Genomic DNA, 22,615 nt, shown 5'->3' with positions numbered 1-22,615 from the left:
AGAGAAAATGAGCTGAGCACTAAGCACGCATACTTTCATTCTCTTTCTGCTCCTCACTGAGGATGTGATGTGACCAACTGCCTCAAGTTCTTGCTGCTATGCCTTCCCAAGTATTTTGTAATAGCAATAGACATGAAATTAGAACAATGTATTTAGAGTTTTTCATATTAACACGACAATGGCATTTATTTCTACTCAATTACATATGTCAAAGGTACTGTGTTCAAATTATTGTTCCTTTAGATTTTACACAAATTAATCCACCTTTCTATTGAATACTGGTGATTCCTAAATTCTTTACTCATTAGTCTTGTGGAGAAAAAAAAAGTGAATTCACAAATGTTTTAGAGCATTCTTTTAGAACCTTATTGGAATTATTTCCTTACAAATACTGCCCCAAAATTTTTTTTGTTCACTAAAAGTAGTTAGAAATAGTTCAAGAAGCTAATATTCAATAAAAGTTTAAAATTTACATAAGAGAATTCCTTGGTCAATATAATTTATGTGATATCAATATTGTACAGCATTTGTAATTCAATGTGTAATTTATGAGAATTATTTTTACTTTTTGTACTTTAATTTAAAATTAAAACATTTGCATAGTCAAGCATGGTGGCACACTTCTTTAATCCTAGCACTTGGGAGACAGAGGCAGATGGATCTCTGTGAGTTCAAAGCCAGGCTGGTCTACAAAGTGAGTTCCAGGACAGCCAGGCTATACAGAGAACCCTGTCTCGAAAAACCACATACAAACACACACACACACACATACACACACACACACACAGAGAGAGAGAGAGAGAGAGAGAGAGAGAGAGAGAGAGAGAGAGAGAGAGAGGAAACACATTAGCTAAATATTGAAAACATCATGTTAAGTGAAATAAGCCAGCAACAATAAGATACACTTTACATGAAGTGTATAAGGCACATAGAACACACCAGTTCACAGACAGTTAATGAATGCTGGTTGTCCTGGGCTGTGATTTTAGGGAGTATCTGTTTAATAGATAATTTCCAAGTTTCTAAAGGTTCTAGAGATGGATATTGGTGATGATTGGACAGCAGTATAAATATGACTAATTTCACTATAATCTATATTTAAAATGATTTAAATGCAAAATTTTCTTTTATGCTCATTTTATAAAAGAATTAAGAAATAAACACAACCATAAAAGGGGGCAGGAATAAGTGCTGCAGAATTATTGTCACTATTAGAGCTCAGGAATGAAAAATATGCTGAGTTAAACAAACCAAACTACTGGTCTGGAAAAAAAAGTAGCAACAAAACGACTTCTAGTGATATTTAATTATGCTCATAGATTGGTGCCTTATTCATCCAGTATCAGAGAAGCTTCCTCATGCAGCAGATGGGAACAAATACAGAGACCCACAGCCAGACATTACACAGAGAGACAGACCTTGGAACACACAGCTCTAAATCAGATTTTTCCATTAAATCCCTCCCTTCAGAGCTTAGAGAACCCCTCAGAAGAGGAGGCAGAAAGAGTCAAGGAGACAGAGGGAATAGAGGACACCAGGAGAACAAGGCCCTCAATGAGCAAAGTTCTTACGAACTCAAAGAGACTGAAGCAGCAAGCACAGGGCCTTCACAAGTCTGCACCAGGTCCTCTGCATATATACTGTAGCTTATAGCTCAGTACTATTATGGGACTCCTGGATGTGTAAATGATTCTTTGATTCTTGTGCCTTCTCTTTGGCTCTTTTATTTTTCTGTTGGCTTGTCTTTTAAAACTTTGATATGATGCTTTTTATTTAACATATATTTTATTTTGTTATGTTTTTTTAAGAGAGCAAACTAGAAAGAAATTTGTTTATGTGGCATCCTGTCTTCAATAATATCATTAGTTCTCATCTCCCTGTGGTATAGGGCATACTTGCAAGTACAGTGCTTTTATCTCTTTAAATCTAGACTAGACTGTTAATTTACTTGGCAATCAGCATAGGTTGTCTGTGACATTTGGAACATCTACAGTTAAGCGAAATGAGCTTTGGTTAGATCTCTTGTGTCTCTTGAATGGGGGTTCTACGAGGATCAATTCTAATAGAAGCCAGCACCCTATAAGATGACTTTTCTCTCCTGTGTGGTGGCCATAGTATGTGAGTACAATCATACGTCTTACCCATAGTGGATAAGATTCTATACAAGGCAAGACACAGAAACCAGAGTATTAGTTGTCCAAGTTGAGAGAGGAAGAAACTGTCACAGAGCTTATTGTCCAGTTTTCATTCAGAATCTACCTGCCAAAGTGAATTATCAACTCACAAAGTGACCAAATCTGAAGCTGTTGTCTGCTGGGGATGTCTTTCTGTTTGCTGTGAATGTGTTGGTCTGACTGATTGATAAATAAAATGCTGATTGGCCAGTAGCCAGGCAGGAAGTATAGTATAGGTGGGATAAGTAGAGAGGAGAATTCTTGAAAGTGGAAGGCTGAGTGAGGAGATGCTGCCAGCCGCCACCATGAGAAGCAAGATATAAAGTACCAGTAAGCCACAAGCCATGTGGCAACTTATAATTAATAGAAATAAGTTAATTTAAGATATAAGTACTAGATAGCAAGGAGCCTGCCATGGCCATACAGTTTATAAGTAATATAAGTCACTGTGTGTCTACTTGGGTCTGAGCGGCTGTGGGCCTGAGCAGGACTGGAAAAAACTCTAGCTACAGTTGTCAGGACCACTAGCTTTTGGGGTAGCTTATTTATGGCAAACTATAATCAAAATAGACACCCTGTGTAGTATCAAGACTCCATGTTGATGAGCTGTACAATTCACTGGTAGAATATCTACCTATTATGTACAAGGCCCTGATTTTAACTAATAAATGTGAAACAGACAACAATGAAAAGATTCTATTTGGAGGCAGGCATAGATGCACAGGCCTGACATTTTAGAACTCCAAAAAGTAAAGGCATCAGAATAACAAGCAGAAGATCAAGTTGGGCTATTTTGCAGTAGGATTTGGTATAGGAGTTTAGCAGTAATATGCACAGATAAAACTGAATTTAATGTTTGATACTTTCAAGCTAAGAACTTTTTTTTAACACTTAAACTTTAATTTAAAAAATGAAGGGAAACTTTTAGTGCTAATGCAATATAATTGATAAAAATTATATTTACTTTTTACTTTTTTCTATCTGATCTATAAATAAACCATTTTTGAGAGAAGAATTCTGAAAGAAATGTAGTTGATAAAAGCAAATGTGCAATGGATATAGCTTGTTTATTGTCTTGTAGTTCTGACCTATCCTATAGTTCTGCACAAACATATGATGGTGACTTTTTGTAATGTGATTCCATGGAGTTTCCTGTACAGAAGTAAAAGGGTTGACAAGGCTGCTGTTTGGATATTCTTATAGAGAAGTTGGGGTGGTATTTGACAATCTAAATTTAGTTTTATGAATGAAAAGAATAATATTATTTGTGTTAGTATTACTAATCTTTGTGTGCATATTGATGAGAGGTGGACCTATTCCCATGTGTGAATATATTGTGCATGTTCCATTGGACCAGTGTGAAAGGTCAAAAGGTAAGCTCGGGTGTCCATGGATTTCATTTTACACATTCGAAACAGGGTGCCTTGCTCTTTTCCCCTATGTATTTCTGGCTGACTAGCATACCTGTTTCTGAAAATTCTTCTGTCTTTGCTCCCATCTTCCCTTATGAGCACTAAGAGTAGAGACATATACATACTACAATGGTCAATGGCCAAGTTTTATGTGAATTCTAAGGATTCAAACTCAGGTCTTCACACTTAAGGGAAATGATTTATGAGCCATCCCTCTAATTCCCCAAAAGAACATTTGTTCTGATCCATCCATGCCACTAGAGAAAAACTGAGCTGACCAGACCACGCAGTGGCAGGCAGATGCACTCACCGCAATGAGCTTCATCAGACCCGTCAGAGCAATCAGGCTTGTAGTCACAAACAAGGTGGGATGCAATGCATTTCTTGTCCTGGCACAAGAAGTCTGTGACTTCTGAGCAAATCTCAGTGGTTTCTCCAACTATGGAAAACAGAAACAAAAACAGCATTGACTCAATATTGTCATTCCAGTTGAAGATGATTGGTTGCTACATAGATTTACCATTGTAAAGGGAGTGACTTTTGGTAACTGCCCAGTGTTGACTTCTGGACAACCTCCTATCTTTCCTTATACCTCCAGTTATTCATCCCATCATACAACACATGTATTTTCAGGAAATAAATTAGGTTCAAAGCAGTTCTGCACATGTAGTCAGCACATACAGACCGCTGTCACTACCCACCTCCCTCCCACCCTGCCTATACCAATTCTTTTATACCTGTTTGTGACCTGCTGCTATTAACCAGGGCAGTCTGCACAAGAATAGGTTTGAAACTATCCATAGGAGCCTAGTGGACTCAGCAGTGGGTACACAACTAGGAACAGTGGCTCCTTTTCTCCTAGAACTATCAATAACCAATAGTTCAGAGGGAAGGGGTAGGGTGTATCTTTCAGCCTTTTAAAGGCTGATCGTTTTCATTTAAATAGACTAAACATCTGTTTTATGTGTCAAATATCTGTTGTTGTTGTGGGATCAGTTTCATTTCATAGAACCTTTCTCCTAAGCTCTGCAATTAAATTGTGCCCTCTACCTGAAGGTTTCACATACTTTTATGTCCCCATTCCTTTTCACATGCTATCTCCTCTCCTAGTGTGATTTTTCCCATGTGGGTCCTGAATAGTTTGTTGCTCAAGCACAAATTCAAAGAAACAACTTGTTTCTTGTTCACTTGTCTGGGTCATCTTTCTCCTAGGTCTGACACCCTTGATTTCATCTCATGTAAGACCAGTTTGATTCCTGTATTTGAATTATTTCCACTTCTCTAAGCAATGTTCATAGTTCCTTCTCTACACTCTAAGCTCGTTATAGTCTACTGGGCCTAACACATCCTTTAATATATAATTGGTAACTAATAAGTACAGGTTATAATAACTGAACTCATACTGCTTACATTAAAGAGGAGTTAATAGATATTTATAGAATCATCAAAGTATTTATATTTTTAAAATTCCATTGTTATAGATACATAGACAAATGACATTTCACAGCTTAATAGTAGCTTTAAGTTTTAAAATTATTTTTTAAATGGCCATCAACAACATAACCAAACCTAGAAATGTCTTTATTGCATAGACCAATAGTTCTCAACCTTCCTAATGCTGAGGCCCTTTAATACAGTTTCTCATGTTGTGGTGCCCCCCCAACCATAAAATTATTTTGTTGCCACTTTATAACAGTAATTTTGCCACTGTTATGAATAGTAATGTCTGATATATAGAACATATGATATGTGACTCCTGTGAAAGGGTCATTCCACCCCGAAAGGGGTTGCAACCCACAGGTTGAAAAACCACTGACGTAGATGATTATAGGCTGGTATGCCTGAGGCTGGGTTGATTTACTTAATTTTAGGTTGGATTTCTGTGAGTGAAAAGACAAAACTTTGTAGACTCCATTTTAGTGCATTCCTATTCCCTTTGAGCCATCTTTCTGCTGCAATAGCCAACCCCTGTACAATTTCCACAAATAACTACTGATGAAATAAGACGGTGCAAAGATGAAGAAGGAAGGGAACAACAATTCAACTATGTGCTCAGAGGTCATGTTAACTCTAGAAACCTTGTTACATTACCTAATTAACTCTAGTGAGAATTTATAGTGAACCCAGAACAGAATATGAACACCCTTTAGTATGCAAGTCTATGCCATTGGGATTCTTTTTTTTTCTATGCCATAGGATATGAATCTATATAATTACTCCATGGGGTAAATGCGTTTTTGACTTTTAACTGTAAATAACTGTTCCTTTAATTATTTAAAATACAACAAGTGCACTGAATCATTTAATAAGGCTTATTTTTTTCAACCAATATGATAAAAAAAGCTATTGATTTGGGTGACAAATGTATGAAATAAAAGATATTCTTACATATCCTACAGTTGATAATAACAGAAATGGAAGATCATTATTGCTCAGAATAAAATTTAAAATGATCTGGCACATGGCATCTAAATAAAACAAGACATGGTAGTTATCTGACTAATATAATAGCCTGACAGAGTTCATTTAGTGTTGTTCATATTTTAGGCCTAACCATTTGCTATTAGATAACCTATCTGGAGCTACTCCAGAAGATTCATTCTCCTTCTCTTGGCAGCCATTCACTGCCTATAGCTCTTCACCTCGGTAGAGCTTTGTGAGATTTCTCTCATCCATATTGCCATGCCAACTCCTGTTGGCATTGTGCAGGTCTTGATGAGGTCATTTCCATGGATGCAGCTCCTTGTAATAAATAGCAGATACTATCTCACAACCATCACCATGGTCCTCTGGCACCTGCAAACTTTCTTCCCCTTCTTGCATGATGTTCCCTGAGACTTACGTGTAGAGTTTGTCATGTAGATGTGTCATTTAATCTACAGCTGGTCAAATGGAGAGAATAATTGATAATGGGTTTCCAATCCCAGTGAATTATTTGTGAGTCTTTATATTAATAGCTGGGCACTGCAAAGAATAGCTTCTCTGATGTGGGCTGAGAGATGGACTAATCACAATCTAAAGATAATAACTTAGAGGCAGTTTATTACCATGTCCATTTAGCAAAATGACTGCACTAAGTTCTCCTCTAGGGGCTATGACTCGGCCAGTCATAGAATCATTTGAAGGCATCCTGTTTTCTGCTTTATTCATTTTTGCTATGTGCTGTGACTGGCAAATCCATTAATATGATATCTTTTTGTTTTTATCCAGTTATTTTATTTTTGAACGGCCAGTTCTTGAGGAGATTTTATCAATAATTATATTCAGATTAATGAAGTGAAAATGTTCTAACAGCTACAACACGAAACTGTCCACCTCCATGTTAGTCTTGCTTGAAAAGTGGAAAAGGACTATATTAATAATCAACAACATGTAATAAAATAAAAACAATCTCATATTCAAGCAAATTGACGGCCTTTCCAAAAATGTATGATTCTAGGATCCCTCAGACTTTTATGCCACTACTGGGCTTTCATGAAGAAAAAGGCTTTTCAAACTCTGAGCTATCTGATTCAAACCTTTTAATTAGTCTGGTTTGTATATTATTTTTGTAGTGAGATCACTTCAGCATAATAGTACGTAGTTTTCAATTTACATGCAAATTTCAGGGTCAAACCATGATCAACTTATAGTTTTTCCTGGATAAAATGAATATAAACACTTCTATTCAAAGTACAATATTGTTTTGACCCTTTCAATGAACTTTCTTATATTTGGAATATGCATAAAATTTTTATCTGAAAGAATTATTTGATATTGTATTTCAATCAGATCCCTAGATGTTACTAGGCTTACTGAGGAATGAGGATAAGTTTTGAAATTGGGACACTGGCATATATTATATTATATTTTAACTTTATAACTAGTAACAAATACATTATAAACAAAAAAGAAATTTTGAAAAAAAAACCATTTAATTAAATCTTCAAACCTCCCTGAATATAATCTATCCAAATTTTATGATTTAGTTTATCTTGTTGAGCCTCAGTTTTCCCATCAGACAAATGGACGTTCTATAATTCATCTGTGAATGGAACAGGTAGGTGGGCATCAAAAGATCCAATGCATAAGCAAGTTTCAGTTTATGTTTCAGGTCTGATAAATGTTTTATCACTACTATTTTTCTACATTTCCTTCTGAATTTTATTTCTCCCTCAGGGTTCTGTTTAAGAATGATGCGACACTCAGGTAATGACTTTATTTTCTCAGTTAACATAAGTAGCCCACAGTACAGCATGCAAATCACAAAGTACAAATTCAAGAAGGGAATGCCTTTACTAAGTCACAAAACTTCGGGAAATCAATACAGTACCCGTTAATACAATAAAATACTATTTTTGCTGGAGTCAGAGATTACCTTAGTGATAATTTTCACTCCAAAAATATCATTTAAATCCAAATCCAAACACTGGTTTCCAACAGGGCAAGTTACTTTATACAAATTAATGTCATTTGAAATTATATAATTTCTCTTTTTAAAGGGAATTCCTCGTGCAGGTGGTTCTAGTTCACTGCATGATGCCAGGGCAGCTGGACTGTGTTCTGGTTGGTCCACAGCCAGGTAGTTTTCCAGTACCTAAAAGGCTCTAAGATTCTCCGTAAGGAGACTCGATCAACATGGATTTCTTCTAAGTACTTAAACAACAACAAACAAACCCATTAACTGTTCACATGGACACAAGACTCTCCTCCAGTCAGTTCCCTCAAGCCCTTCCACCACAGACGATCACTTTGATTTAGAAGCTCTCCATCTTTTGATCAAAAGTCACAGCCTTACCCCAGCTCATTAAAAAAGAAAGAAAGAAAAGAAAGAAAGAAAGAAAGAAAGAAAGAAAGAAAGAAAGAAAGAAAGAAAGAAAGAAAAGAGATCTACCTAAAATAGCGGTATCTTTTAAATAACAAATAAATATGATGTCAGCCTGAAGAGTCCTGGGGGCCCTGTAGGTGCACACCAATTTCCATTGTCATTTTTCTACCAACGCTGCTGCGGCCGCCATTGGTGTCCTTATGCTTCCTCTTGCTGATGCTGTCAATTCTTCAATTTCGGCGTTCAGTTTGTGTATCACCCATTCCATTGCTTCTTGGCCTTTGTTAGCATTGGAAGATATAGTGCTTGCCATGAGTCCTTCAAGGTAGCTGCTGAGGCTGACCCCTTTCACGGTGATGATGGCTTCCTGGGTCAGGACAGTTTTCTCTGGGTCCTGGGGGTGCGGCCTGTATGTGAGCCTCTTGTCTACAGAGACCATATTTGTAAATGAGATGTTAGTGGACTTGAGCTCCATTGTCTTTCTTACAGGGTCAACTACAGAATGCTCTTGCACGTACGTTTTTGTTCTTGCAGAACCAATAAGGGACTTCACAAAGGAAGGCAGGCCCCACTCGTACTGAGGAGTCTATGGCTGTACAGCTTTCCAGAGGGATCGACATGTCTGTCCAACACGTCAACACCAACTACGCTTGGGTTCATGGGTTTTGGATATTTCTGCATTGCAGCTGTGGTAACCATTTCCCATGGGTGGTCAAAGATGTGCTCCGAAGTCCAGATCGTCATGGTGCCAGCCGCCTGCCAGGTGTCCCGCGGTGTCCCGGAAAGATGAGGCACAGAAATTCACCGGCCCCGGCCTGGCCGGGCTGGCCGACCTCGCAGCGCACACGCGCCGTCGGGTCTGTCTGAATTTTTATTCCTTTCTTTCACTTAACTTTAGTCTTTATATCTTAGAAATTACTTCCTGTACGGCTTAACTAAGATGAAAATACAGAGCTTACAAAACAACTCCGTAACTTAAAAAAAAAAAAAAAAAAAGGTCCTGAATGTCCTGATCTTTTTACCTCCATCATAATTCCCAGCACAAAACATTGTTTCCAAAAATATTTTAAATCACCCTTTACTTTTGGGGCTTACAAATACTTAGTCTTCACATTATTTTTCAATAATGGTAGCCAGATTCTTGGTGATGACTTCAGGTAACGGCATCACTGTACTTGGTGAATGTTCATCACGACAGAAAGCATTGATTGTCAGAATGTCAGCATAAGCAGGTTGAAAACAGAGAAGCACTCTACAGTAAGCAATACTGTTACTAATGTGACTGTGGTGAAACAAGAATTCTTACATTGGGAGCACTTTCCTGGAAATAAGCTTACTGCCTCCGCAGGGTGCCAGAGACTCAGGGAAGTGGCAGACTTCTGAATGTCAAGGCCTTGGTACCCTGTTGAGGTCTTCAGTGGTTCTGATGAGGGAAGATCTTTTCCCTCTTTCATATACTCCCCTGCTTATTGGAAAACCACATGTGGTGATCAGAGAGAGGTGAACTAATCAAACTTCATTTCAATGTGTTTGTAGTTTTTAATATATAGGAGATAACTTTCAATCTCTGATTCTATTCCCCAAAATATATGCAAGCTTAAGATAATTTACATAAAGATGATCTAGAGATACATTAACAAGATTTAAAAAGAAATTAGTTGGGGATAAAATTACGAATTTTTTAATACTTCCATTTCTTTTTCCATTTTTAATCATTCAAATTACATATTAATCTTACTATAGATTAAAAGAACCTTTTTAATACTTTGGATGATGCTTCTATTTAAAGCAATTAAAGAATGAAAGCATCATCTAGCCAGATGAATTCCTGTGAGTCTCAGATAATCAGGATAATCACCTAATTCCACGTTTGAGCTTCCACCAGAATGGGACAATTAAGAGAATTCTAATTAACCACTGAGAAATCAGCAACGAAAATAAATCCAGGGTGTTCCCTTGAGCAGAGCACAATGGATTAAGAAAGAAATATGTAGATGATGCAGCTAGGGAAGCAAAATGTATCAGAGCTTTGTAAGGGAAAAAAATTAAAGAAACACAAGAGAATAACTCTCAAAAGACTGGATGAGGTCACCAGGCCAAAAAACACAAATGTGGCACATCTTTTCTCATAGGTATTCTCTGGCTTCAACTCTTTGCTTTGTGTGTTTAACTTGTGAAATATAGTAAACTATAATGGTCTGGAGGGTATATATTTAGGGATGGGGCTTGCGGAATATAGATAAAATAGAAATCATGACTGGAGTAGTGGAGGAAGAAAGATTCAATCAGTGGTAGAATGATGGAGATGGAAGAATGAAGGGGCGGGGGAAGGTCAACCAAACGGAAATGTGCATAAAGAACTGACTTGCGAACCTGTGATCTTGAAATTCAAGGAAATCATATAATGAGAGGGTTGAGTAGAACAAATGTGAAATGAAAGACTATCAGTTTGGGGGACATTCTGGGGGCTGATAGTTTAAGCAGGGATGGGAGCAGAAGAGTTGAGGAACGGAAGAATAGAAAGTGAATTAAGTTAAAGTAACATCATGTGAAGAAGCTTTATAAAACCCACTACTTTGTAAAATTATTTAAAATATAATTTACAAAGCAGACTTAAAGAGAAATACCCTACATGGGTGAATAATGCTGCTCCCAGAAACCTAGAATAGTAATGAAAATCTCAGTGGCAAGTATAGGTAACAGTTATTGCTCTATGAGTTATATGTCAGGGAGGCTCCAGAGGCATCCAAAATAACATAGGCTATTGCCATTGCTCTTGGTTGCCAACTATAAGTAGCTGGTAAGATCCTATTGTTGAAGACACCACATATATTGGTTGTAGGAGATAGAGGAATAAATCTTGAACTGATCAGGAAACTCTCTCCCTGCTGGATGGCTTTCATAGTACTAGTAAGTGCTTTGCAAGTTACTCAAAATGGGAGGGGAAGACATCCATGGTCTTACCTATTTCTGGACCATTAACAATACATTACCAACTTGCCAGACAAATGGACTCATTGGTGCAATAGTGAGAGGATTGTTTATGGGAGTAACTAATCACTGTCTTAATTGCATCTGAGGCATCTCAACTAGAGGGAATTCATATCTGATATTGTAAGCCCCATGGATAGGGAAGTCGTAAGTCCAAAGAAAACTTTATTACTGTTCTTTACATTTAATAGTCATAGTGTCAAAATGCCTTCTAAATATTTATTTTATTTTACAACCATATATTTGTGTGACTCAGAGAAGTTTCTTTTTACAGTGGGTAATAGTTAATACAGAGGCTCAGAGCTGTTCTAAGTGTTAATAAGTGACAGTGAGTTCTTAACCAGAGAAAGGTTATCTACATCTCTCCTCCCGAGGCTCAGAAAAAAATCACAGAAGAGATGGTTGAGAGAAAGTAGGAGCAATGGGACGAAGGGGAGTTCTGTGATGCCGTCCTCTTGACAGGGCATGGCTGTTGCACACATGAATTCACAGTAGCTATGGGCATTCACAAGAACTGCAGAAGAGCAAGTCAGCTAAAAGCTCCAGCAGAGTGTGTGTGTGTGTGTGTGTGTGTTAGGTCCCACTCCTAACTGAAGAGCTATTGTTAGTTAATGTTAGAGAGGAGGGAGTATGCTTTTTTTTTTTTTTTTTTGGCCACTGGCCACTGGTAGGTTATCCATGCCACAGTGAATGTCCCCACATACATTTACATATAGACAGTAGTAATTGGACTCAGTGAGATACAAAAAAAAAAAAAAAAAAAAAAAAGAAGAAGAAGAAGAAGAAGGAGGAGGAGAAGGAGGAGGAGGAGGAGAAATGAACTTGGAAGGAAGTATGTTTGTGATAGATCCCTAAGGGGGGGATAGAGGAGGCCAAATCAAGATCAAAACATAATGCACATTTGTATGGAATTTTCAAATAATAAAATTTTTTAAATGTGAAAAAGAAAAAATATTATGTGTAGTCTATTTTTAAATAGGAGGTTTGAGAAAGCAAATAACTAAAATATATGCATAATAAAGACATGGTGGTACACATCTTTAATCCCAGGACTCTGAGAAGCAAAAGCAGGTGAAACTCTATAAACTGAGGCCAGCCTGGTCTTCATCGTGGGTTCTAGGTCATCAGGGCTGCACAGTGAGACCCTATCTCTAATCATCATCATCATCATCACAATAAAGACAATATAAACATAATTAAAATTAGACAAATACAAGTAATCAATCTAAATTTGAGCATTATACCATTATTGACAACTGGATTGTGTGTCTTCTTACTCAAAAATTTATATTTTGATGTCTCAGCCACTTTATACTGCAAATAGATCAATACTTAGGTACAATACCTTAAAATAAATAATTACAGTAATGTCCCCTTACCTGAAAATATATATTCCAAGATCCACAATGAATATTTGAAGGTATGGATGAAACCAAACCCTAAATATACTATGTCTTTCTTATGCAGATATCTGTACGATATTTTTAATCAATGTTTTTGGCATATTAAGAGAAGCACTCATGACTTCTCTTTGGCATATCCACATTGCCTGCATCAGCCCTCTTGTATTTTGGGCCTTTGGTAAGCAAAAGATTGCGGTAACAAAAGAACTGAGATACTGCAGTGGGCTGTGGGTAATAAACTTCACAATGGGAGTGCTTAGTAAGAGTCTCCTGTGGGGTGAATGAGATCACATGAGAAGGCTGCAATTCATGCATCTCTGTTTGGAGGTCGAGATTTCAGAGATGTAATTAGGTTAAGCTGAGGACATTAGGTTAGGACTCTGAGGCAGGCTGGCTCGTACCCTCATCAGAGGAGGGAAGAAATTTCAAGAAGTGTGCAAGGGGAAAGGTGATGGGAGAAGTGGATAGAGGTGGATAACAGTAGCTGTGGGGAGAGGTCTCAAGAAGATATAAATGTGCTGTTATCTTGGGCTGTCAGCCTGTTGAACTGAGAAAATATATTTCTAGAGTTTAACAGGACAGGAACTTGGAGCAGGAACCTGGAGGCATGGATAGGAACAGAGACCATAAAGAATCACTGATTACTATCTTGTTCCTCATGGCTTGCTCACATGTATGCTTATAAACCTGCTTATATAGCACTCAGGACCACCCACCCATGGGTACCTAAAGGCAAAAAGACCAATAGCATCACAGAAATGTTCAGTAAAGGATGAATTAGCAAATCTCATGAAAAAAATGGCCCATAACAGGGACAGAAGTTATAATGACAAGATTTAACCTCAGTGTTAATCGTAGAGGGCTACAACAATGATCTATTTTATCTATGCAATTAGGAAAATGTCTTGTTATAAAGTTCACAGACATCACTGTTTGTGAGGATTGAAGGAAATAAATTATTTTTTGAAACAAAAAAGAGGTCTTTCTAGAAGTGGCAGAACTATAAGAAAGCTGAGTACTTGGAGCTATAGAGATAAGGTAATCCCCAAAGTCCGTGGAGAAGAAAGTAGTAAGCAACCCCCATAGACAGACAGAAATGAGAAGATTGGAGATTTTCTTTCTTAGACAACACATTTGGTTTTCCATCCCTACATGCTCTAAATCCACAAGTTCAGTCTTGGGAAATACCCACATCTGTACTGAACATGTATAGGACTTGCTGTTTTGCCATCATTTCCTAAACAATATCATGTAATCGTTTACGTAGCATTTGCATTAAGAATAGGTAATCTAGAGGTGATTTACAGTGTATGGAAGACATATCCAGGTAGTGTGAACACACTGTGCCATCTTGAATGAAGGACATGAGCATACATGGATTTTACTATACCTGGGGGTTCCTGGAACCAAACTCCAGTGGCTAACCAGGGATAGCTGGATACATTAGACTGTTACATATTCTCAACCTCACAGATTGCCTCCTGGAAAGCTGTGGTGCTCCTTGGTGTTTAATGAAAACATCTGTTTTCTCTTCCCTAGCAACAAAAGTGATTTTAAATAAACATATTTCCTTGTGTTTTGGTCAACCAAGTAAACTTTGGTTCATTAGGTGTAAATATAATTGATATGCAACAGCTTTAACAAAACAGTTTCAGAGGGAGCTGACACAGGCTTTTTGATTCTTTTCCCACCTTAGTTTGTCCAGACAGCTGGAGAGGATCCACATGATTGAACTAAGCAGTTATTCTGATTAATCATCTCTCCCACCATATTTCATGTTCTCATCCACACTCTAGTCCCACTTCGCTGTTCTAGATCCTTTCATTGGTTTTTTAGATAAACATTGTGTTGACCAGCTACTAGAATAATCAGCATATCTGAAAAACATCCTTCACCAATTACTTATAAAAAGCCCTGCAATAATATTTGTTTGAATGCATGAATCAACATGCTAAGAATACATTTTTGATGAGCTTATTTTGGCTTGTATTTTAACATCAGTTTTGGTAGATTCAGTGAGGGCAACAAATGGGGGGAGTGACTACCTCTGAAGATGGTTTATCATGCTCACTGATCCAAAGAGAAGGGAGACAATACACTCATGGGCAGCCACAGAGGGAATTCCTAGGTTTAGTGAGAAAAAGAGGAGATGGGGGGGATGTGGGAAATAGCATTTATTGTAGTTTTTGTAAAAAATAGATTTATGATTTGCCAGTTGGATGATGTTAGTAATTCAGTCTCTGAATTAAATATCATCCTGAAGCTGGTCCTCATTTCTGACCTCGGGTTCTTGAGATTCCCTGTGTCCTTAAGTAAACTGTCCTCCTGCTTGATGTTATTGGTAATTAGAGTAGACCTAATTAAAATCAAGATTCCCAGAAATTATTGTGAGAATGCAGAAAGACTCCAAACATAAGATTAAGCTAGTGGAAAGAAATACAAACCACATTTAGTTTTTTCTTTTTTTTTTTCTTTTCCTGAGCTTCTCTATGACCTTTTAATCAACAATCTAAAACACTTCATTTTCCAGATCCTTTGAGGCAATTCTCGAGGCAATTTGTGTGATTCATTTGGCTCAGACCCTTCAAAGACACCATTCTGTTTCAACCTCCATAAATGAGATCACATATGCACTAGAGCTAGTCTGCTCTTGGTACCTATTTATTGTTCAGTATATAGTATTAATAGTTTCCTTTGTTGACTTAATTGATGTTTATACAGTACATGTTTTTACAAAACAAAAAGCTCATATCCCACAAAACAATAAGGAAACTGTGTCGGTGTAACAGAGCTCAGAGTTTGTGTTGATTCGAGCATTACTCAGTCTCACTGTGATGTGAGTAGTTCTGAGGCACCGCACTGAAAATAAAGCACATGATTAAGGTCTCACAAAAGAATCCAGAACTGTTCAGTTCAGGCCTTACCTGCATCCTTTGCTCTCTTACTCCACACACCAAGTTACAGAAGTACTATTTCATTGCAAGATGCACTCTCCAGTCATATTTTTAGTATGTGCACATGTGGGGGGGGGATATGTGAGTATTAGTGCAGGCATGCATGTGCTGCAACACATATGTGGAGGTCAAAGGATATCCTCTGTATGTCTGTTCTTGTCTGTCCACTTCGTTGGAGATAGGGTCACTTTGCTATCATACAACCCAGGAGGCTGGTCTGTGAGCTTCTGGAGGTTCTCCTGGGTCTGCCTCCCATTCACTGAGGGTCTACTGGGATGACGGATGCTTGAGCTGTACTGGCTTTTTGTAGGTTCTGGAAATATAAGCTCGGGTCTTCAATGCTTTTATCAACTGAGCCAATCTCTAGTCCCTTCTCTCTAGTCTTTGGGAGACTACAAACCCATAGTCTCTAATTCCACAGCCTTTACCCATACTTATATTACTCCTCAACAAAATTCACGCTTCTCATGCACCGTGCTTTTTAGAGTAAAAAATTTTCTGAAGTTCTTCTATGCATTGGTTATTTTAGTACTTTAGTCAGCTTCATATTTTAAATGATGGTTTAGCAATTGTGTTGCATGACTTTTCTTCCTTTGACTATAGAAACTTGTCCCAAACCTATATTCCCATAAGCCAACTTCTCATATTAACCAAAAAACAAAGTATTTGTAATTATAAAGATGCTGTATGTACGTATATTCTATAAAATACAATAGTAATAGAAAAATAGCAAAATAAAATGTGAATGGTAGATCTGGCTTAATATATGCATATGAAGAAATACAAAGAGATTTTATTGTAACTTGTTTCATCATGTGTAGTCTCATGACATAGTCTTCTAGGATTTCACATTGGTTTTGAAGTACACCCCGAGTTTAGATTTCTTCTACGGTGTAAACATCCACACAAATATTTCAGGACTGGGGAGCACATCTTACAACTGAATAATGAGAAATGAAAAAATGCATGAACATAAAGTGAAAATTTTACTGAAAACATCAGTCTTATTTTGAATAAAATACAGTCCAACAAAAATTGAAGCATGGTGTTGTCTATGGTCAGACAGATTCAATAGTGTGTGGAGTAGTTCATTAGAACTGAAACAGTTTCTAATTAGAAATTACACAGACTGAGGCTGATGTTAGCATTCAGATTTACAGTTTGCCTTCATTTGATCCTAGGGCTATTTCAAGGGCTGTTTAAGTCTTACTAAAATATCTGCTCAAGTAATTATTTTTTCTTAATATTACAAATGAACTAAGTCATATCACTGGGCTTTGATTATAATCAAATATAATAATATTAATTATAATATTCCGTTTATGATTATGATACCCATAAATTACATCTTCAAATGTAGATCTTTTAACATTAAAATGCTAATTTTTCTCAATTGAAAGATAAAGCAATATCTGATATTGTCTCAGTATGCCACAAATGGTTGACTTGAATACAATATTAAGCTAATTAGACCCATCCATGGTCTTGATTTTGTTTTAATTTAAAATAGCTGATTAAAGATACCCTGGACTCAATCAAATAGTCCTCTGTTTACAATATGGCTCTGGGCCAGGATTAAGAATTATTTTCTGATTTTAGAGAAAGTAAAAAGTACAATTCTAAGTCTTTGGAGGAACAATAAGGATGTTTGATGCTAACAACGTGGGCTCTTGCTTCCTGTCTCAAACAAAATCCAGCAGTAAAGGCAGGTGAGGACACAGCTGCCAGTGATTGGGATGGAGGGTAAATGCCACAAAGGCTAGCCCCACCTCTTAGTTCAGAATTACATTAGTGTCAACTGTGTGCACTCCGAGTCTTTCCTCACAGTGTAGAACTGGGGGTGCTGAAAGCCCTTTATTAACACAGACGGTTAAATTTGAAGATAAGTTACTCTCAGCTGACATCTTTACACAGAATAAAACTATAAAGGATTAATTACTCATATGCCATTTCTTCATTCATTCATTCATTAAGCAACAACAATCCTTAGAATGGGACCTTACAGGCAGTAATGTGTTTGCACACCGAGATCACAATGCTTGACAGCTCACCATCAAACACAGCTCTTTGTACAAAATGGCTTTGTAACTGTTTTAACTGTAAATAATGTCCCCCTATATTATACAAGAAATAGAATTGCATTTTTGACAGGATCGGTTAAGTTATATTTTATTAAATACAATCCCCAAGTTTTGAAAACCAGTTTTATTCACTAATCCTTTCAATATCCAAAAAACTCTAAGGAAGTTCTGTAAACTGAAGGAGACTAGCACTGGTAGATCTTGGACTTGTCATGAGGTCTTCTCTGATACACAGGCAAGATCTAGAAAGATAGCTATATTTGAATGAAACAACTTGAGTAAAATGAATCTATAGCAATGGGGTTCGCAGCCAAGATGTCAAAGTTTCATTTCTCTAGTAACATATACTAGTTGTTACAGCAAGCTTACAAGATTTTACTCATAGGGATTCCTCTAACTGAAGATGAGATATGGTTGAAAATATTTTCTGAACAATAAATATCTCTGTCATATATAGTAATAAGCTCTAAACAATATGGTATTCATTAATCAGTAGCACTACGTTCAAGACCAGCTTGTGCTACATATTGAAACACTATCTCAAGAAAAGCAATCCCATCATCACCACCACTAGCAAAAACAAAACTTTTAAGACCTGGATTTTGCTCAAGTTAAATTTTTGCATCCATCCTCTTACTAGAATGTTTTCTTAATCTAAAGATAAATCAACTCTAACAAGGAAGATTACTTGAATGTTAAAAAATTAAGCTTGGCCCAATAATCGGGTTGGTGAGTTACCTAACTGTCATCCAGTAACTGATGGAAGCAGAGGCAGAGATCCACAGCCAAGCACCAGGCCAAGCTCAGGGAGTCCAGTCAAAAAAAGGGGAAAGATGGATTATATGATCAAGGAGGGTCAAGATCATTATGGGGAAATCTACAGAGACAACTGAACCAAGCTTGTAGGAACTCATGAACTTTAGAACAATTGTGGAACCTGCATAGGACTGGACTAGGCCCTCTGCATAGGGGAGACAGTTGTGTAGCTTGGTCTGTCTGAGGAGCCCATTACCTAAGGTGGGATGCCTTGCTCAGCCTTGATGCAGTGGGGAGGGACTTGGACCTGCCTCAATTAAATATACCAGGCTTTGCTGACTCCCCATGGGAGCTCTTACCCTTTTGAAGGTTGGAATGGGGATGGGTCGGGGGGAAGGCTGGGGGGGGGAGGGGGAATGAGAGGGGGGAATCTGTGGATGGTATGTAAAATGAATAAAAAAATTTTCTTAAATAAAAAAAAGCTTGAGTTTACATCACCTTAGAAGACTTGAACTAATACTACAAATCATTCCTCTGCCAGAAACACTGATATGTCTGATACCAGATTTTCCTTTGAGAGCTTTTGCAGTCTTTGACAAATTTTTTGTAGGAGATTATTCTTGCTGGCCATAGGGGATCCCTATTCTCCCCACTCCCTTGCTTTCAGCTCTGATAACTGAAGAAGATGCTGAGAATGCATCATGCTAAGTTAGGAGACAAGGAGCTGGGACTTCCCATGCTTCATCTCTGGTTTCTTAAGTATCCTGCTATACTGTTGCCAAGTGTGTCCTTTTCCCCAGAAAATAAAGCCAAAGATAGACTCTATTCCCCTGTCGGCTGTGGGACAATTTGTGAGTGTGCAAGTAGAATGAGTCTCCACCAGTGCTGGACAGCTTTGCCTGGCAATGGTGGTCCAGTTTGCCATGAATCCTAGGCTTGGCTTGTTCCTCATCACCTTAGGCTGTAATACATTCATTTCCTGGAACCCATTGCATAGTTGACTCTTCTGTTTTACTGGACTCAGAAAATTTTGTAGTCATTTCACACTGGCCACCAGATATATCACTGCTGTGGGATGTTCTGTATGTTAAATGTGTTGTTCAGATTGGTTAATAAATAAAACACTGATTGGCTAGTAGCCAGGCAGGAAGTATACGTGAGACAAGGAGAGAGGAGAATTCGGGGAAGTGGAAGGCTGAGTCAGTAGATGCTGCCAGCAGCCGCCATGAGTACCAACATGTAAGATACTGGTAAGCCACGAACCATGTGGCAAGGTATAGATTAATAGAAATGGGTTAATTTAAGATGTAAGAACTAGATAGCTAGAAGCCTGAGCCATTAGGTCAAACAGTTTAAATTATATAAGAGTCTGTGTGTTTATTTTATAAGTGGGCTGTGGGACTGTCAGGACTTGGCAGGAGCTGGAGAGAAACTCTCCATCTACATATCACCTGTTAGGTAGTGGCTTTTTACTTCTAGGTAATCAATGTGATTTTTAGGAGTAGCCTAACAAAGGGAAGCTACCATTAAGTATTAGAAGGATAACCAATCTGGCTAATACGGTAATTTATATGTAACTTTGCTTTCAGAGTTTGTGGGGATTAATTTACACATTATGGTGATAATAATGGTAATGTTGCCAATCACTTAACATTGTTGTAGTAGTTAACATGAAATATTAATGCTGAATGCATATGGTATATATTGACTTGTTATATTCTCAAATCTAGTGTATAGAGTATGTCCTATCTTTATTTCCAACAGTTAAATGAGGACATACTTTATGAGATTTGATCAGTCTTCTACAGAGCCAAAATTACACTTAAAACATTTCCCTCTAGCATCTCTTTGCTTAGTCCCATTGCTGGAAGAGTCTATTTGTACATAGCAAGCATTGATTTTGAAGGACAAAATTCTGTACACCATGGACCATAACTATCTCTACCATTATTCTGCTCTAGAAAGGTATTTACTTAAATCTGCCCATCTCAAGACATCCCTAAATGTCTTCATGGTTGACTTCTAATTTTATTTAGGCTTTGTCCAACTGCAACCTTCTAATTGAGTGTTTCTTACTACTCTTGTCAGGGTAGTAATTCTTTATCACTTTTTTTTTATGTCATTTACGACACCTGTCATCACTGAATGACACAACACTGGATGTTACTTTAAGTACTTTAATCTGCCACCAGAATAAAAATCCTTGAAAAAAGGAATTTTGTCAATTCTTAGTTTTCATACTTTATCAAAATTTGTACAAATTGTCTCTGTAGATACATTTTCATTTGTTCTTCCACTCATCTACCTCCCACTTATAAACCTCACTTTGTTTATCCTTATATTATAAAGTCATAAACTCCGTAGCTGTTCATTACTGAAAGTAGAAGTCATTTCTAATTATTTTAATGGGGTGAGATATTTACTTTTTTCACTAGGTATCATTTTTCCTCTACTTAATATTTATTTTAAAATAGTGCAGCACTCATACATTGAGCAGAAACAGAACTTACTACTTAAATAGAATATAGAAATTATGTTTTAACATCAAATTCTACTGGGTTCTGTATATAGATGTATTAATTTGTGAAGCTCACACACAGCAATCACTGCTTTATGATCTCCCAATTCCAGGGTTAATCAAGGATGATGCAGGGGTGATCAGCATGCCACCTGTTTTCACTTCAGATCAGTTGCTTTTCCAGGAATAGTCAGGAAATGTTTTCTATTCCCTAAATATTCTCTTTCCTTTTTCCTGAACTTGGATTTTTATATTTTCCGAAGAAAATGGAATAATTTATAGAATTATTGGATTTTTACCCTGAGAACCTAGGTTAATTGGTATCTTGGAGGCAGATTGCAGAAAGGTCCCAAAAATAGACTATCCAGAGACAACACACTGGAAATGTATGTGTGTGTGTGCGTGTGTGTATCTGTGTGCGTGTGTGTGTTTGTGTGTGTGTGTGTGTGTGTGTGTGTGTGTGTGTGTGTGTGTGTGTGTGTTGGGGGGTGGTAAGAATCAAGAATGATGCAATAAAATGGGAAATTTAAAAATCCAGTTGCCGGAACACTAAGGGACACACATTTAACCCTGCTGTGAGGAGATACGTACTGAATCTTGCAGAACTTTCTTCAGCCTCAGTAATCACGAAATATTTGCTAAGCATGTGGGAATTGGTGTTTTGAGGAGAATCAGACTGTGAGTGTTGATATAGTATTTTCACTACTACGACAATTCTTAGCCTTTTGCTGTTGTTTGTATACATTTTAAGCTAACAACTACTAAGACATCAAATATGCCTTATACGATTTATTGAGAATTAGTAATCGAATCCTCATGTGCACACTATGAGATAGGAACATCATCGTTGGTAATTTATAGGTAACCAAACTAAGGCAAAAAAAAATTATGTCACTTGCTTTCAGTTAAGAAACAGAGAGCAAGTGAGTGCCCAGGGGTCTTGTTGCAGAACTGGGTACAAATGCTATTTAGCATTAATAGTAAGGTCTGTATCAGGTGAATGGTCACAATGAGGAAATGGTTGTACCTAAATGGTAATTGGTTGAAATGGGAATCCCTGTAAATTATGAACTTTTATAACTATAAAGATGGACATTTCTTTCTTTTTCATTATATATTCATTTCCTTTTTTTCCTTTATTATTGAATGGGTGTTGGACTCTGTAAGATTTGTATATGGGTCTTTTTAAAGCAACTTAATAAAATGGGGCTATGATATCATTGTCTTTTGCTGTGTGCAAGCATTTGCCTCTATATTAACTTGTCCAAAAAGACACATATTTCATGTTGTAAGCTAAAACAAACTCTGTAAAAGGGCCATTCTTTGGGCTTATTTTAAAAAAAAAATGAATTTGATTCCTAATCAATGTATTGCTAGGGAATTTACTGAGAAATTATTTAATAAAGCACAATTAAAAATACCTTCTCTTTCATTATTATTATTATTATTGTTGTTGTTGTGCATAACTGTAATTTTATTTATTGAAGCATCAGCTCCTAAACCTCTCCAAGTCCTATCA

At 37.2% G+C, this 22,615-nt stretch overlaps 2 protein-coding genes across 2 annotated transcripts in view; both read right to left on the bottom strand.

The window, feature by feature from the left end:
• The window catches only part of Malrd1 (MAM and LDL receptor class A domain containing 1), a 609,872-nt gene that overhangs the window by 198,489 nt on the left and 388,768 nt on the right, over window positions 1-22,615 (bottom strand). The window contains exon 29 of the mRNA XM_059263620.1: window positions 3,897-4,025. Coding sequence (XP_059119603.1) covers window positions 3,897-4,025 — 129 coding nt within the window. The remainder of the gene's footprint in view (window positions 1-3,896; window positions 4,026-22,615) is intronic.
• Window positions 8,506-9,137, bottom strand: LOC131911510 (PRELI domain containing protein 3B-like). Its single transcript, XM_059263621.1, is given in 2 exon segments — window positions 8,506-8,969; window positions 8,972-9,137. Coding segments are annotated over 2 exon segments (585 nt in total). The 3' UTR covers window positions 8,506-8,550.

The sequence above is a fragment of the Peromyscus eremicus genome, chromosome 5 (assembly GCF_949786415.1).
Source record: "Peromyscus eremicus chromosome 5, PerEre_H2_v1, whole genome shotgun sequence".
Classification (NCBI taxonomy): domain Eukaryota; kingdom Metazoa; phylum Chordata; class Mammalia; order Rodentia; family Cricetidae; genus Peromyscus; species Peromyscus eremicus.
The sequence above is the reverse complement of the archived record's forward strand: the minus strand, read 5'-3'. Positions and strand labels throughout refer to the sequence as shown.